The 14,159-nt window shown below is 38.6% G+C and overlaps 1 protein-coding gene across 1 annotated transcript; it reads right to left on the bottom strand.

Moving 5' to 3' along the window:
* Positions 1–2,517: 2,517 nt before the first annotated feature.
* On the bottom strand, positions 2,518–13,950 carry LOC140342297 (opsin-5-like). The gene is made up of 6 exons (XM_072428435.1): positions 13,661–13,950; positions 12,957–13,162; positions 11,955–12,054; positions 10,630–10,734; positions 10,210–10,433; positions 2,518–6,272 (listed from the first exon to the last, which is right to left on the bottom strand). Exons 1-6 carry the CDS (start codon positions 13,788–13,790, stop codon positions 5,826–5,828), a joined length of 1,212 nt encoding a protein of 403 aa, XP_072284536.1. The 5' UTR covers positions 13,791–13,950; the 3' UTR covers positions 2,518–5,825.
* Between the last annotated feature and the right edge of the window lie 209 nt (positions 13,951–14,159).

Genomic DNA, 14,159 nt, shown 5'->3' with positions numbered 1-14,159 from the left:
AAAGATCCTTTCCAATGACTATAATTGCAAGTGTGTATGCGGCTTCAGGAAACCCCTACTGAAACCCTAGAAGGTCAGTGGTAAAAAGAATGCACCAAACATTGGTGGCCAGAAAAATGTTCCCCTGACAATGGTGGTCAGAATGCCATCCTTGCAAATAGCTAAAAATAGTTTTAAAGTTATGCTGCTAAGAGGTCACCATCGAATGGGAGGTCAATCAGCCAAAGCTCAAGAAACCCCTAGCAACCTCTAGAGGAAGCCGTTAGGCTTTCAAATTGTGCTAAGTGTGCCTGGGAAAGAAGAAACCAGGTGGTGCAATAGTTTATCATAGGGGTCGGCAAACCCTGGCCTTTAGGCCAGATATGGCCTAGCCGGTGGTTCGTTCCGGCCTAACGCCCCCTGGCCGAGCCGGCCTAATGCCGGCTCAGGCCAGGGGGCATTAGGAACTACTGAAACCAGAACTGCTGGAGCTTTTGAGTCGCTGGAGTTACGGTGCCGCCCCCTTCCAGTTGCTCCCCTATTCACCGCGGCCGGCGTTTATACTTCCGCCGCTGCGGTAAATAGGAAAAGCTCCCTTAAGGTAAATCCCTCTCCTCCGCAATGCATACAGAGTAGAGGGATTTCACTTCAGGGGGCATTCCCTGGTGGTGGGTGGATCCATCCCCATAAATGGCGTGGTGGCCATAAACTTTGCAGACCCCTGGTTTATCACAACTTATAATTCGGCCACCTACTGCCACAGGGAGATTGGAAGTAAAATAGTAATCATCACTGAAGGTAGATTTTCCCAGAGCCTAGCTTACATGATTCACACAGGTGTCGGTAGTTATGTGTGTATTTAAGGCTTCAGCTCACTACCCTTCTTGTTGGATGATCCCAGCCTGCTAGCTATTTTCCTGTTACCTGTTAGTTCCTGATCTGAGCTGTGCCTGATTGACCCTTAAATTGCATATATGACTTTGCCTCTTGTCTTACTCCTTGGTACCTTGCTTGATCTGCCTCTACTACTGTTACCTGACCTCTGCCTAGCCCACTGTTGTTACTTGGTCTTTCCATTATCCTCAATTAGTAACTCAGTTTGGGTGTGTATCTGAGTGGCGGCAGCCTAGTATCAGCCTGCAGTGCAACATCCTCACCGCCAGAGGCTCTGGAGAAGACAAGGCTTATACTTAGACTCTGCCCTCATTTACACGCTGATCTGAATAAACCAGTTAACTCTCACCGTGGTTTAAACAATCCTGACCTCTTCATCTAGCCAGAACCTAAAGAAGCTTCACTTGGGGAAGTTGTACATGGTCTGCATGAAAACTTCCGGCAGATTTGTCTGGAGTTGGATACGCTTCAAGTCAGCTGTACATCACTACCCCTGAGATTCCTGCCTTCCACCAAGCATCAACTGGTTCTCCTGTGTGTGTTCAGTACCCCTCCTGGAGAAGTCATGTGGTTTTCACTCCAAGTTCTAGACCTTCTGTTCCAGCTGACTTTTGATAATTTTAACTGCAACCTCATACTTACACTGTAGGTCTACAGCTCTGCCAAAATGGTTATTTCTCTGCGCAGAGGAACCCCCAGATCTAAGCTTTCTTGAAATCTCTGGAAACTTTCTTTCCCCCTAGGGCCACGATTTATGATGACCTGGGTCAGTCATCCACAGCTGAAGGCTCTATTTGTAAATGTTTAGAAAGGCCTCACACATGTTGAAACATCTAAATCTGGTTGTCTCACTGCCAATATCCAATAGTGACCCAACCCTCAAACACCAGTATAAGCAAGGCCTGTCCTCAAGGTTGAGGTTGCATGTGTGGGCATTCCTAGGTCCCTGGAGGAGTTTTCTTTTTTTCTAGTAAGCCAAATTGCTGACTTTGGGAACATTGGGCAGAGATTGACTACCCCATATCCATCCTTGATGCCTCTCAAGTCTGTCAACTCTGCTAGTCTGACTATGGAGACTACATCAGCAACACCTGCTGTGGACGATGGTGAGCTAACCCAGTTTATTTATCTGGCCGCAACCTGGTATCAGTCTGCAGTGCAACATCCTCACCACTAGGGGCTCTGGAGTAGACCAGGCTGATACTTAGACTCTGTGCCTCATTTTCATGCTGCACCAATTGAACAGATTAGCTCCTCTAGCAATTCTTTGCTGTGGTTCAACCAAACTTACAGAACTTTAGGGGTTTCCCTCAAAACCTTGGTTGAGAATGGCTACTCTAGACAATAGCAAATGCACAGGATACTTTGCAGATCTCATACTCAAATGGATTAAATTATATTTAGTAATACTAGGATCATGAAGTTAATGCACAAATTCAGGTATACCAGGAGCGCAGGCTAAGATTTGCAGAAGTAGTAAATGAACCAGCAAATCCTGATAGGAATAGGGTTTTCGCCAATCTATCCTGTATTTGACAAAGAGAAGGACAAGGTGGCATGCTGTAGACCAGGGGTGTCCAACAGGTGGATTGTGATCTACTGGTAGATCGCAGAGCCCTGCCTTTCAAAATAGGCTCTACCACGCACAGAAGTCCAAGTTTTTATTGTTGGTAAATCATTTTGACTTGGTCATGTCAAGTAGCTCGCAAGCCAAAAAAATGTGGGCACCCCCGCTGTAGACATACATACCCATACACAGATAGTAAGGTATAAAATGGCATATATATAATAAATATAAATGAGTAGTTAGGCTGCAGGAAAATACTTGAAGGGCCTAGGCTCAAACCCACACAGATACTTTTTTTTGTGTAGTTAAATGTTAAAACCTCTTTAAAAAATGTTTAATTTTCACTGTTTGACAAGTCAGTTGGCATTACTATAACTATTTCAAATGTATGTCAGGGCAAATAAAAACATATTTACTACATCTTATATGACTATGGTAGAGACATTAGATTGGGAGCCCCTTTGAAGGACAGTTAGTCTTTAATGACGTTTAAAGATCTGTGTAATATGTCCACACTATAAAAACACAAGGCAATAATGATAAATCTTTTAAAACTCTGCAGGTTCTGTTGATGTGGCAGGAGCAGAGTGTGTTCCTAACATTCTGTTTTAGCAGATTCTCCTAAAGCGTGATTCTCCTACAAAAGCGTGATTCTCCTACATTTCATTATTCTATTACGCAATGTATGGTTACATTTCAAATAAGCAAAATTAGGGAAATGCTCTTGGATACATATTTAGCATGTTTTGTATGGTACAGAAGGAAAATATTGTTCTGTTATAAAAACTCATTACAATTTGAAAATTTGTTTGTGGATATAAGCATATATGGAAGTATGCAATTTGCTTGTTTGGTTTTGTATATATAGATTTTGTATATATGTTTAGTAAACAGTGCCAGCAAGAAATCCTTCATACTCTCATGATTATTTTTGCAGTAGGTTTTAAAAATTGTTCTATTGGGGCCATTATCTTAATCATGACCACCCGCAAGCTACCTAATGCTTGCAATATGTACCTAGTGCATCATCTTATAGTATATATTATAATGTATATGTTGGAGCTGAGCTGAATATTTGAATGTTAAATATCTACCAGTTGTGGTGTATAAATATAAAGTTCACACATTTTCCTAATTCACAATACATTTTTTTGTTTCACACACTTCATTGGAAAAGTTACATAGTTACAATGTAGGTTGGGTTGAAAAAAGACATAAATCCATCTAGTTCAACTACTAGGGAAATAATCATATCCCGGATATAAAACTCCATGGACATAGTTGGTCCAGAGGAAGGCAAAAAAAAATCCCTGGTACAATTTGCTTCAACAAGGTAAAAAACTCCTTCCTGATTCCATTAGGCAGTTGGATGTTCCCAGGATCATCAGTCACTGTTATTTTTACTTTAAAGCCTTAATGCCCAGTAATACTTTGTGCTTCTAGAAAAGCATCCAACTTTTTCTCAAAGCATTCTATAGTAGTTGCTGAAACTACTTCCTGAGGGAGCCGATTCCACATTTTCACAGACCTTACAGTGAAGAATCCCTTCCTTATCCGGAGCTTAAACTCCTTTTCCTCCAGATGCAAAGAGTGCCCTCTTGTTCTTTGTAATGATCTCAAAGTGAATAATGGGGAAGAGAGTTCTCAATATGGACCATTTATATATTTATACAGGGTGATCATATCCCCCCTTAAATGTCTCTTCTCAAGGGAGAATAGATTCAGGTTCAGCTAATCTCTCCTCATAGCTGACCTCCTCCATTCCTTTTAATAATTTAGTTGCCCGTCTCTGAACTCTCTCCAATTCAACAATGTCCTTTTTGTGAACTGGTGCCCAAAACTGGACTTAATATTCCAGATGTGGTGTGACCAATGCTTTGTACAGGGGCAGGATTATGTCTCCATCTCTGCAGTCTATTCCTTTTTTAATACAAGAAAGTACTTTACTAGCTTTAGATATTGCAGTTTGTATGCTGTTATTAAGTCAATGATCTACCAGAACCGCCAGAAAAACCAGAAAGTATTTAATAATTTTCTCTCCCTCTGTCACACGACAGGAAATGAGGGAAGCTTTCTGCAGTGTGGATAATGAACTACAAACCCATGACAGAGGTCCTAACTAATTTAATCATAAGAAAAGGTTTTAGATGAAAATCTTTTATGCTTTGTAATCTGTGAAGCACCCTTCTAGGTTCCGCTACTCACGTGTACATGTCAGGAAATAGGTGCCAGTCCTTGACTTTCTGAGTACATTTATTTAACTGTGCAAAAAATATGTTCTGTAGTAACTTATATTAGCCATCGGACAACATGGTAATTACATTTGTAATTACCTTCTACTGAAACATAGTGTTAGTGTAGAGCAGTACCAAATATTGATGGGTTAAGTGCTTTGCTTAAATTCACAGTCTAACCATTGTTCTGCATGTGTTGTGAGCTACCAAACTATTTGTGAAGTGGTAAGGGGTCCTTCTGACCCCTCACCAGCTTACATCTCAGATGCAAGAGTTGTTCTTGCAAAGTATAGGTCTAGAATTATTGTTTAAATCTAAGTGAAATAATGTTCTATTTGATCATATAATCCAGTACTAACCATACTTTTAAATTAAGAGAATTTAGCCATTTATTTATTGTAAATTTTAAACACTTCTTATACACTAGCTGGCCCTTAAAACACTGCTTTAAGCTTTGAATATGGCACACATTCAATGTGATATCATTTCAAAAATCTTATGCAATGTCACATCATTTATTTCCATCCAAAATTGCATTAATATTTTTCCAAGATTTTGCATTGATGATGGTGGGGTTGGACCATTGTGTAAAATTTTCCCAGGCGCATCCCAAAGATTCTCAATGGAATTAAGGTCTTGACTTTTTAGTGGCCAAATCCATATGTGAAAATGATGTCTCCTGCTTTCTGAACAACTTCTTCACAATTATGAGCCCTAATAATCCTCGCATTATCATCTTGAAATATGCCTGTGCAATCAGGAAAGAAAAATCTATTTGTGGGAAAACCTGGTCATTTAGTATTATCAGGTATAATATCAGCTGACCTCATTTGTTGGACACCAAACGTTTCAGACCCTGGACCTGACCAACTGAAGCAAATCCAGACCATAACACTGCACTTACAGGGTTAGACAATGAAACTATTTCTATCCTATTTCCAGAATTTCCCAATTGTCTCTAGTTATGGGTATTAACAAGGTAGCCTCTGCTCAACACCACAGAACAAAGTAAAATGAATCACCAAGGATGCCCACCTAACTTTTCGGTAACCATAAGGAAATTCACTTATGACTCGAATCCAAGTCATGCAATGATCTGATATGCATGAAGTAGATCAGATCTACATGTCTATTTTGTGTCCTGTCTCAGATTAAAAGTTATTAGTTATGTCTGTGTCGACATTAGCAATCCCGTCTGTGGTTTGCCCTATTTCAGAGACATCAGGGAATTCTACCATGTCTGTCCTTTGTGATGCAGAACTATTAGTCACCAGTGTATTTCCCTCTAATTCTTCAGAATTCTGTATGAGATTTGCTGATTGCATCTTCTTGGCTTCATAGACAACTGCTACCTTTTGACACTTGGAAGGTAAACTTTTCTTTGTCTGAAAACAGCACATCATGGCCTGCAGCTCTTGTCGAAACTTGGGGCTCAAGCCTATGTAAATGATAGGATTGTAGAAGCTTGCTGACTTAGCAAGCAGTGTGGCCACAACACTGGTGAGGGCTGGTACTTGGTAGCCACAGGCTGACCACATAGAAATAACAGCATAAGGAGACCAGGCGAGTAAGAATGCTGTGCAGATCACAAAGGATACCTAAAGAAAGATAGTGATACAAAAAATAGTTTTATTAATAAACTTGTTAAACACTCCTGCCCTAACTTACTAAATATGCATATTCAATATGTAATTATATATTTATGAAAGAAAATTCAAATGTAAGACTGCCAAAGGGTCAGCATAAGGAAAAATAAATAAGTTTTCTATAATGATAACAATGGTACCATGTCTATACAAATTGAAAGCAAATAAAACTAACAATATTTTAGAAGATAGGTGCTCTTAGAAATCAACCTAAAATAAAAAACAAAGTTTAAAGCATCTCTACATAAAAAGAGAATATGTAAGATGTGCATAATGCTAAAAGAAACTGTAGAATATTTATTCCAGTGGTGCTCAGGATAGAAAAGGGTTCTGTACAAAACCTTGCTACTGGTGATCCAGTAGAAGTTTTTAGGTGCTGAACATTTTCAGAAACGTAAACACAATGTACCATCATTGTGCTCCCTCTCACCTGGTCCTACAGCAGGAAAAACGTGCTGCTATAATAATTATAAGAGGGTCTACACCTAATTTTCTACCTTAGTACCCCTGCAAAGTCCCACAGATATCTGTTGATCCTGATTGGGAAGTCTACCTAATGCAGCTACCTGTGATGGTGGGAATTCAAATCAGAATGGCCACTCTTTTGTAGGCTGTTTCTGTCTGCACTACAGTGGAAGGAAAAAATGTGTGTTGGTGGCTATCAGTATTGTCACTGCGTATATACAAGCTTTTCAATTAGCACCTGGCCACATCAAGCTCTCTTCATTGCTTTCTGAATTGTCGGCTCTGCCTCCCCTGCTGGAAGCCTCCCACTGTGTCTGGTGAGTGTATGTGATCCAAATCAAGAGACTGTGTCTAGGTAAGGGAGGTAAAAAGCAGGTTTGTTGACTTTATTAGGTTTGTGCATCACATAGTTAGTGTATTTTATAATTGTTTATACTATCATTCAGGATTTACAGCAGCCTTTGGACGCAATTGATAATTAATTAAATTTATTCCTAATTGCATACCTTAAGAAACAGGATCTTTACAGTGGCCTGCAGAAATAATGCTCCTTCAATGCTTGTTAACTGCTGCAAAACATATGGGTCAAATACCTATTCCCTGCACCCTATAAAATAATTTCACCTGTGGCCTGGCATGGTCCAATGTTGACATACATTGCACATCATATGGGATCCTCTTAAAGGTATGAAATTACTTACCAAATTGTGGACAGTCACATCAACACTAAAATATAACCCCCTTCAAAAACAGTCAACATTAATTATATTGAATTGAACTTGGTTAAGGAGAACTTGGTTATAATATGTTTTTACCACTGGCTGTAGAATAAATATGGAATGGAATATGAAAATTATTGGTTTCCTCCCATATTCCAAAAACATGCAGTTAGGTTAATTGGCTTTCCCCTAAAAATGACCTTAGACTACATTAAAGACATATGACTGAGGTAGGGACATTAGATTGTGAGTCCTTTGAGGGACAGCTACTGACATGACTATGGACGTTGTACAGCACTGTGTAATATGTCAGTGCTATATAAATACTGTGTAATATTAACAATAGGGGAACGCATTTTTTGTTGAGTTAGATCTTACACTCTTTTTTTACTAATTTTTGGGTGGTGAATCCAGAAATTACCCCAGTGTTTTGCTATCACATCTAGTTTTTGCGATACAGGGTACCCCCCATTTTTGTCAAAAAACACAAATTTTACATAAAATGAAAAAATAAATAACTTTAATGTACCCTTTATTTAAATTTCTTTTGTTCATGCAAAGGATTTATTGTTACTCTATGACATTTTTTTTATTAGTAAAACATTTAAAATTGAATCGGCAAAGTAGGTAAAAATGTACGCTTATAGCTTTTCCTGGAGTGGTTAGTGTTAGGATAATGCCTCTGGATGCTCCAACAATAGTCAGCCATCATATGTACATCCCATCCACCCTGATACCGTCCTTCCATGACCTTCAAATCTTGGTGGAATCGTTCACCTTGCTCATCACTGACTGCACCAAGGTTTTCCGGGAAGTTAGAAAGATGGCTATGCAAAAAATGCACCTTGATGCTCATATTACAACCAAGCATTTTGTAGCTCTCCAAGAGTTTCTGGACAACTTCTGTGTAATTATACGCTCTTGTGTTTCCAAGAAAGTCTTTGACAATGTCTTTGAATGATAACCAAGCATTTTTTTCGACTTCTGACATTGCCCCTGATTCATCAAGCAGAATCGGATTATCGGTCGCGCATTCGTATTCGCGATCCGAAATCGTACGCGATCGCGCTATTCAGCAACTGAAAAAGCTCTGTAGACCATCAAACACACCGGCCTTTATTTTTTCAAATGATAGGCTAGGAAATGCCAAAATGAGGTACTTGAAACAGTTTCCTTCAGTTGGCAAAGCTTTAACAAACTGCTTCATCAGACCTAGTTACATGAGCAGAGGCTGGAATATAATATTCTTTCTATCAACAAGTGGCTCATGTAGAATATTTGGATCACCTGGTTTTAGGGCAGATCTTGGAGGTCAATTCCTTTCCACCCAATGCCTCTCACGGGCTCTGCTGTCCCACATGCGCAGATAACAGGGATACTTGGTTTATCCACGTTGCTGACCAAGAAGGAAGCATACCATTTTAAGGTCAACACAGATGACCCAATTGTGTTGGTGATATTGCAACAACTCCATGACTCTCTTAATGTCTGCATATTCTTCCCAAAGGGCAACTGAATGGCCAGTTGGGACTGACCCAGATATATTGCCATTGTGAAATAAACCAGGTATGTTATGGCAATACACAAAGCCACTGTCAGTTCTAAAGTACTGTAGAAATGCAATTTCTCTGGTTCGAAAGTACGATACCTTTGTTCCTTTTTCAGGTATGTTTTTCTCACGCAGTCTTGATGAGTCCCAAATCACGTGCCAAATCTCTCAACTTATGCTGATAAAATCTCTCTTCAATTTCAAACTCTTCATCATTGTTATCACCTAGTTCATCACCATAATCATGTTCTTCAAGAGAGGGTAGTGTAACGAAAACCAGCACTGGGGTTTCATCTGAATGAGCCACTGGGCGTATAGTGGATGGTGGACTAGGATACTCTGTTACATTTATTTTTCTTGTTATATCCTGAAGTTTTCACTATACAAAAGTAACAGTCACTGAAATGATCTCCTGGCTCTCGCCAAACCATAGGTATACCAAATGCCCTCTTATCACGCATTATTACGTGTTCCCTTGTCCACATCCGTAAACCCTCTAAACACTGTTTGCACACCTTATGAGGGGCCCAAGACTTATCTTGTTCACCAAGTTTAACTTTGAAATATGCCAAATAGGCTTGCTTTACAAATGTGCTGATATTCGCCCCCTTGACTGGTAATTGTGAAACTGCCACAGATATAACAAAACGAATCAGGGTTGTTTAGGCACCTACGACCAGAAACAGCAGAGCCAGACATGATCTTAAAGAAAGGAATTACGTGTGAAGTAGAAAAAGAAATTTTGCTTATTCACTATGTAGAGCAGCGCACAACCTCTGACCACACTGTCTTGTGTGTAAATGAATCGCCTATACAAATCCATGCTACAGTAATCGCATTATTATAAGCGGTAGAGAAAAAACCTGATGTAATAGAAGAAAACTAACTGCACTTTCAGAATCAGCATACCTATTTTAGTGTAAATAGGCTTAAAAATTGAAGTCAACAAAAAATTTGTTCAAAATTGTTCCCCAGTGTAATACTTAGTTATTATTACTTATTGCTTTAAACATTCTTGGACTAATTTTTAATTTTCAATCTAAACCTGATACTGAGATTAATAGATACAACATTTGTTGACGATGTTAACAGAAGTACTGCAATTAGAAATGGTTAGAACAAATTCCATCCTTAAGTATTCTATAGAAGAGATTACCCTTGTGATATCTCTTTCCATGGTGAGTTGTCTTTTACTGATCTCCACTCCCTTGGAGCTCCTGTGACTGGCGTGAACAACTCTAATGATTGATACATAGCAGAAGATCATGATGGCCACTGGAATGAAAAATCCCCACAGGAAAACTCCAATAACGTAACATTTGTAGGAAATGGAGCTAGTAGCCAGGGACCAGTCTATTTCACAGGTGCCATACTTGCGTTCTGCAAAGAGAATTATATGATAGAAGAATGTTCAACTCAAAGTTTTTAAAATGTTCCATTGTACAGCCCGATATGTAGATAAGTGCTCAGTTCTAACCTATCATCTTGATGCCAGGAATTTCAATTGAATAATTCAAATAGAACTCTGTTAAGGTATATGCGTAAATAAACACTTTATCAATATTAGTTCACCCACCTTTGAAGCTGCCCCAGCCTAGAAGTGGAGCTCCTGACCAGATAATGGCTGAGATCCATATGATGATGATAGTCACAGAGGCACAACGTTGGTCTAGCATGTGAGCTGAGAAATAGACATAACACATATCACGTTTAAAGTTGCCAAACATTTAAATACACAGATGAAAAACATATATGCTAGGTGTATATGATGAAAGAGTTGTCATTTTGTTCACTCAAGATTACATTAGCCCTCCCGTACATCAGAGTGCCTGACGTGAGAAAGATCTATCATGTAACTTCATCATATAGAATAACAATATTTTTAAAATCAAAACATAAAGCTGAATAAATGTACAAGCTTAAAACGGAACTAAACTAAAAATGTGAAGGGGAAAAAAAAGAGAGCCGATCTCACTGCGCATGCAGTGCTTTTAATTAAATGTTTTCTTTATTACCGTTGTTACTGCTTTGGACAAAAAAGTTGCTTATTAGCTGCTTGAAGAAGCTAATGAACCTTTGTTAGGTCATATTAATATTTTAAAAGAACAAAGAATAATCACATACAATTAGACATTCTGGTACACATTTATAAAATAAATTACTTTAGCACAGTTACTAAGACAATACCTAAACATACCCAGAAATCCCAAGTTTTTGGAAAAGTGTCCCTGCTAGAGAGAAACATGTTTAGTACCTGTCCCAATTTGTGTATTTAATAATTTATTTTTGCATATACAAAACAAGCATTAGCTGGGGGGAGGCGAGAAACCAGCCATTTTGGACTGATTGGGTTTAAAAAGTGTTTAAATTGGAATAAAGTTTTTTTAATTTTTATTTTTAAATATGACATCCAAGAAACCAGTAACATAGAAGAAGGAAATAACAAAAATAAGTAGCCTTTGGTACATATATCAAATAAATAGCAATGTACAAACAATAAAATATGTGAACATCCCCTTTTTATGGCCTATAGTTAATATAAAAAAGTAAACTATTTATTTGATCTAAAATAGTAAATAAAATAATTTATTGTATTTAGTCAATGACATTTTGTTACTTTATGTTACAAAGTGAATGGCTTTCGCGGGCAGCTGTGCCCAATGGGTCCTATCAGGAGTATGCACAATTTTGTCTCAGGGTTACAATCTCTCATTCACATTGCCGAGGCCTAAGTCTAGACATGATGTCAATATACCGCAGTCAAACATTGGTTATATTTCCCCTCAAGCTGCCTTATTAGTAGTCACCCGGATATAAAGTGAATGTACCGATGGAATCACATATGGAAATTAAAGTTCATCTCTGGGCTTGATACCAAAGACAGTGAAAGTAGTGACCTACCTCTGTGTGGGTGACATCCCTTCACATAGCGTAGGAGGCTGATTGCTGTAAGGGTGCTAATACTAATCAAGCCAAATAGGAGGATTAGAAAGCCATCAACCTAATAAAACAGGAGAGATAAGTAGGACAGATTGCATAGGATTCAAATAAAGCAGTTTACAAGGTTTAATTTACTTAGGACTACATTGACATGTTTTAGAATGAAAGGATCAAGAAAACTGAAAGGCAGATGTCTGGGGCAACAATGGAAGTCGAGTGCAAATCTGTGGTTATGTGTGATTCGTGTTGAAAGTGCAGATAAGAAACATTTGACATTCTTCATTTTATTGTTTAGTCCTGTTATAAATCTGTGAAGCTTAAAGTGGAACTAAATAAAAAAATTAAAAAATTGTGAGCAGGCATTGCGCACAGGTACAACAGACATCGCCTGGCCCTTCTGCAATAAAAATCCCACCTGCTTGCAATTTTGGAATATGAAACCTTAGTACTTTAAGAACAATTTAGGGTCCCTTCACACCTGTGGTGGGAAACCTCGGAGATGGCATTTTCTGGGTACCCAGCAGGTAACCAGATTTGCTGTGGCTGCAGCAGAGCCAAAAGCGACTTTGGGGACCACATTATAGCAGCCGCAGTCAAATAAGGTTCCTAACTTTTCACTTTTAGTAGTAGAGCTTGGGACCGTGGTTGACATCCATTGGACACAAAAAAAAAGGTGCAGTTGTAACTGAGACAAGAGGGCACATAAAGAACTGAGAACACTGTAAGAATTCCTATTTTTTCTTCATTTTGCTAAAAATGTGTATCTGTTTTCTGACAGAAAGCAGGAGGAAAATCTCACTAACAGGGCAAAAAGGGCAATACAAAAATCTAACAGAAACTTTAACCCTTCCCCTAACTATTCAAAACAAAATAAAATAATTTTGGCTGGGGATTGGCTTAAAAAAAACACTTGGGTGAAATACCTTTTTGTCATATCAAAATAAAATGTTCAAACACACTCACATTGCAAGTCCAGAGTGAGCTGATTAGGAATCCATCTTTTCCAAACCCCTGGAACAGTTCCATTATTCCTCGGCTGTAGCCAAAAATTGAGATTCCTCCATCGGACACAGCAAGGTTGAAGGTCATTATATCTTGGCAATCAAAGTGTTGTCTGCGTTTACACATAAGGCAGATTACAGCTCCATTTCCTAGCCATGACAGCCAGCCTAAAAAATGCAAGGAGAAACACAGGCAAGTTATACAGAAATATTATACAAGAGTTATACAAACATTTGTGGTGTATGTGTAGTTAAATATTTGAGCATTGAGTTATTTTATGTTTTAGCATTTTATTATTTGCATACCTTGCACCACACTATTCCGATTCCTATTATTATGTTATACGCCTAGGACAAACTAACATATGAACCCCCAAAACAATCAACAGTTGTAGTAATCGATTTTCATTTTATTAATAATCGCCAATAAATAAGCTTAAATCCGAAGGGAACTGCCATTACTAAAAAATGTACGCAGCCAGATAAACATGATGTTTGGTACCTAAACCTGGCGATTCAAGCAGAATTGGTGACATCTAATTTGTGTTTGATCATAGGCACTTCAGTTACAATTTCATGAGCAATAATAAAACATAATTATTCAAACCATTATGTTTTGATGATTTTCTTAAATAATCAGCCAACAATATTCCATGTTGTCCTTACCTAGGAGCAGCAGGTAAGCACCTATTACTGTCTCGCCATCACTAGAGGCTCGGGCACCACTGGTAGTGTTGGTCTGCAGGAGGGAGCTGTCCTTCAGGACCACATCCATGATCTTTCCTTGTGCATCCATCACTGGTATCTGTTAGTTGCATTTAAGGATTCCAGAAGTTTAAAATAAATGAGTGTTCTAATTTCCACTCTTTTTCGTCCTCCTTAAAAAAATGTCCTTTCAGGACTGTTTGGCTTTAGAGCGCTCAGTGTCTGATGCCAGTCCTGCAGCCCTGACATACATTCACAGTAACCCAGTGTTCACCTGAATTTACATTGCAAGCCAAACTTAAATCTCCTGAAAGCTTCTGTGAAATAGGCTTTCAGCACTTAGGATAATCTAACTGTGTCTGCAAAGCATAATTTAATGAATAAAGCTAATGTATTTACTAAATATTGGCTGTGGTGAAGAGGTTCCAACAACCTGCTCAATAAGCTGTTGAGTTCTTGA

The sequence above is a fragment of the Pyxicephalus adspersus genome, chromosome 12, assembly GCF_032062135.1.
Source record: "Pyxicephalus adspersus chromosome 12, UCB_Pads_2.0, whole genome shotgun sequence".
In the NCBI taxonomy this organism is placed as follows: Eukaryota; Metazoa; Chordata; class Amphibia; order Anura; family Pyxicephalidae; genus Pyxicephalus; species Pyxicephalus adspersus.
The sequence above is the reverse complement of the archived record's forward strand: the minus strand, read 5'-3'. Positions and strand labels throughout refer to the sequence as shown.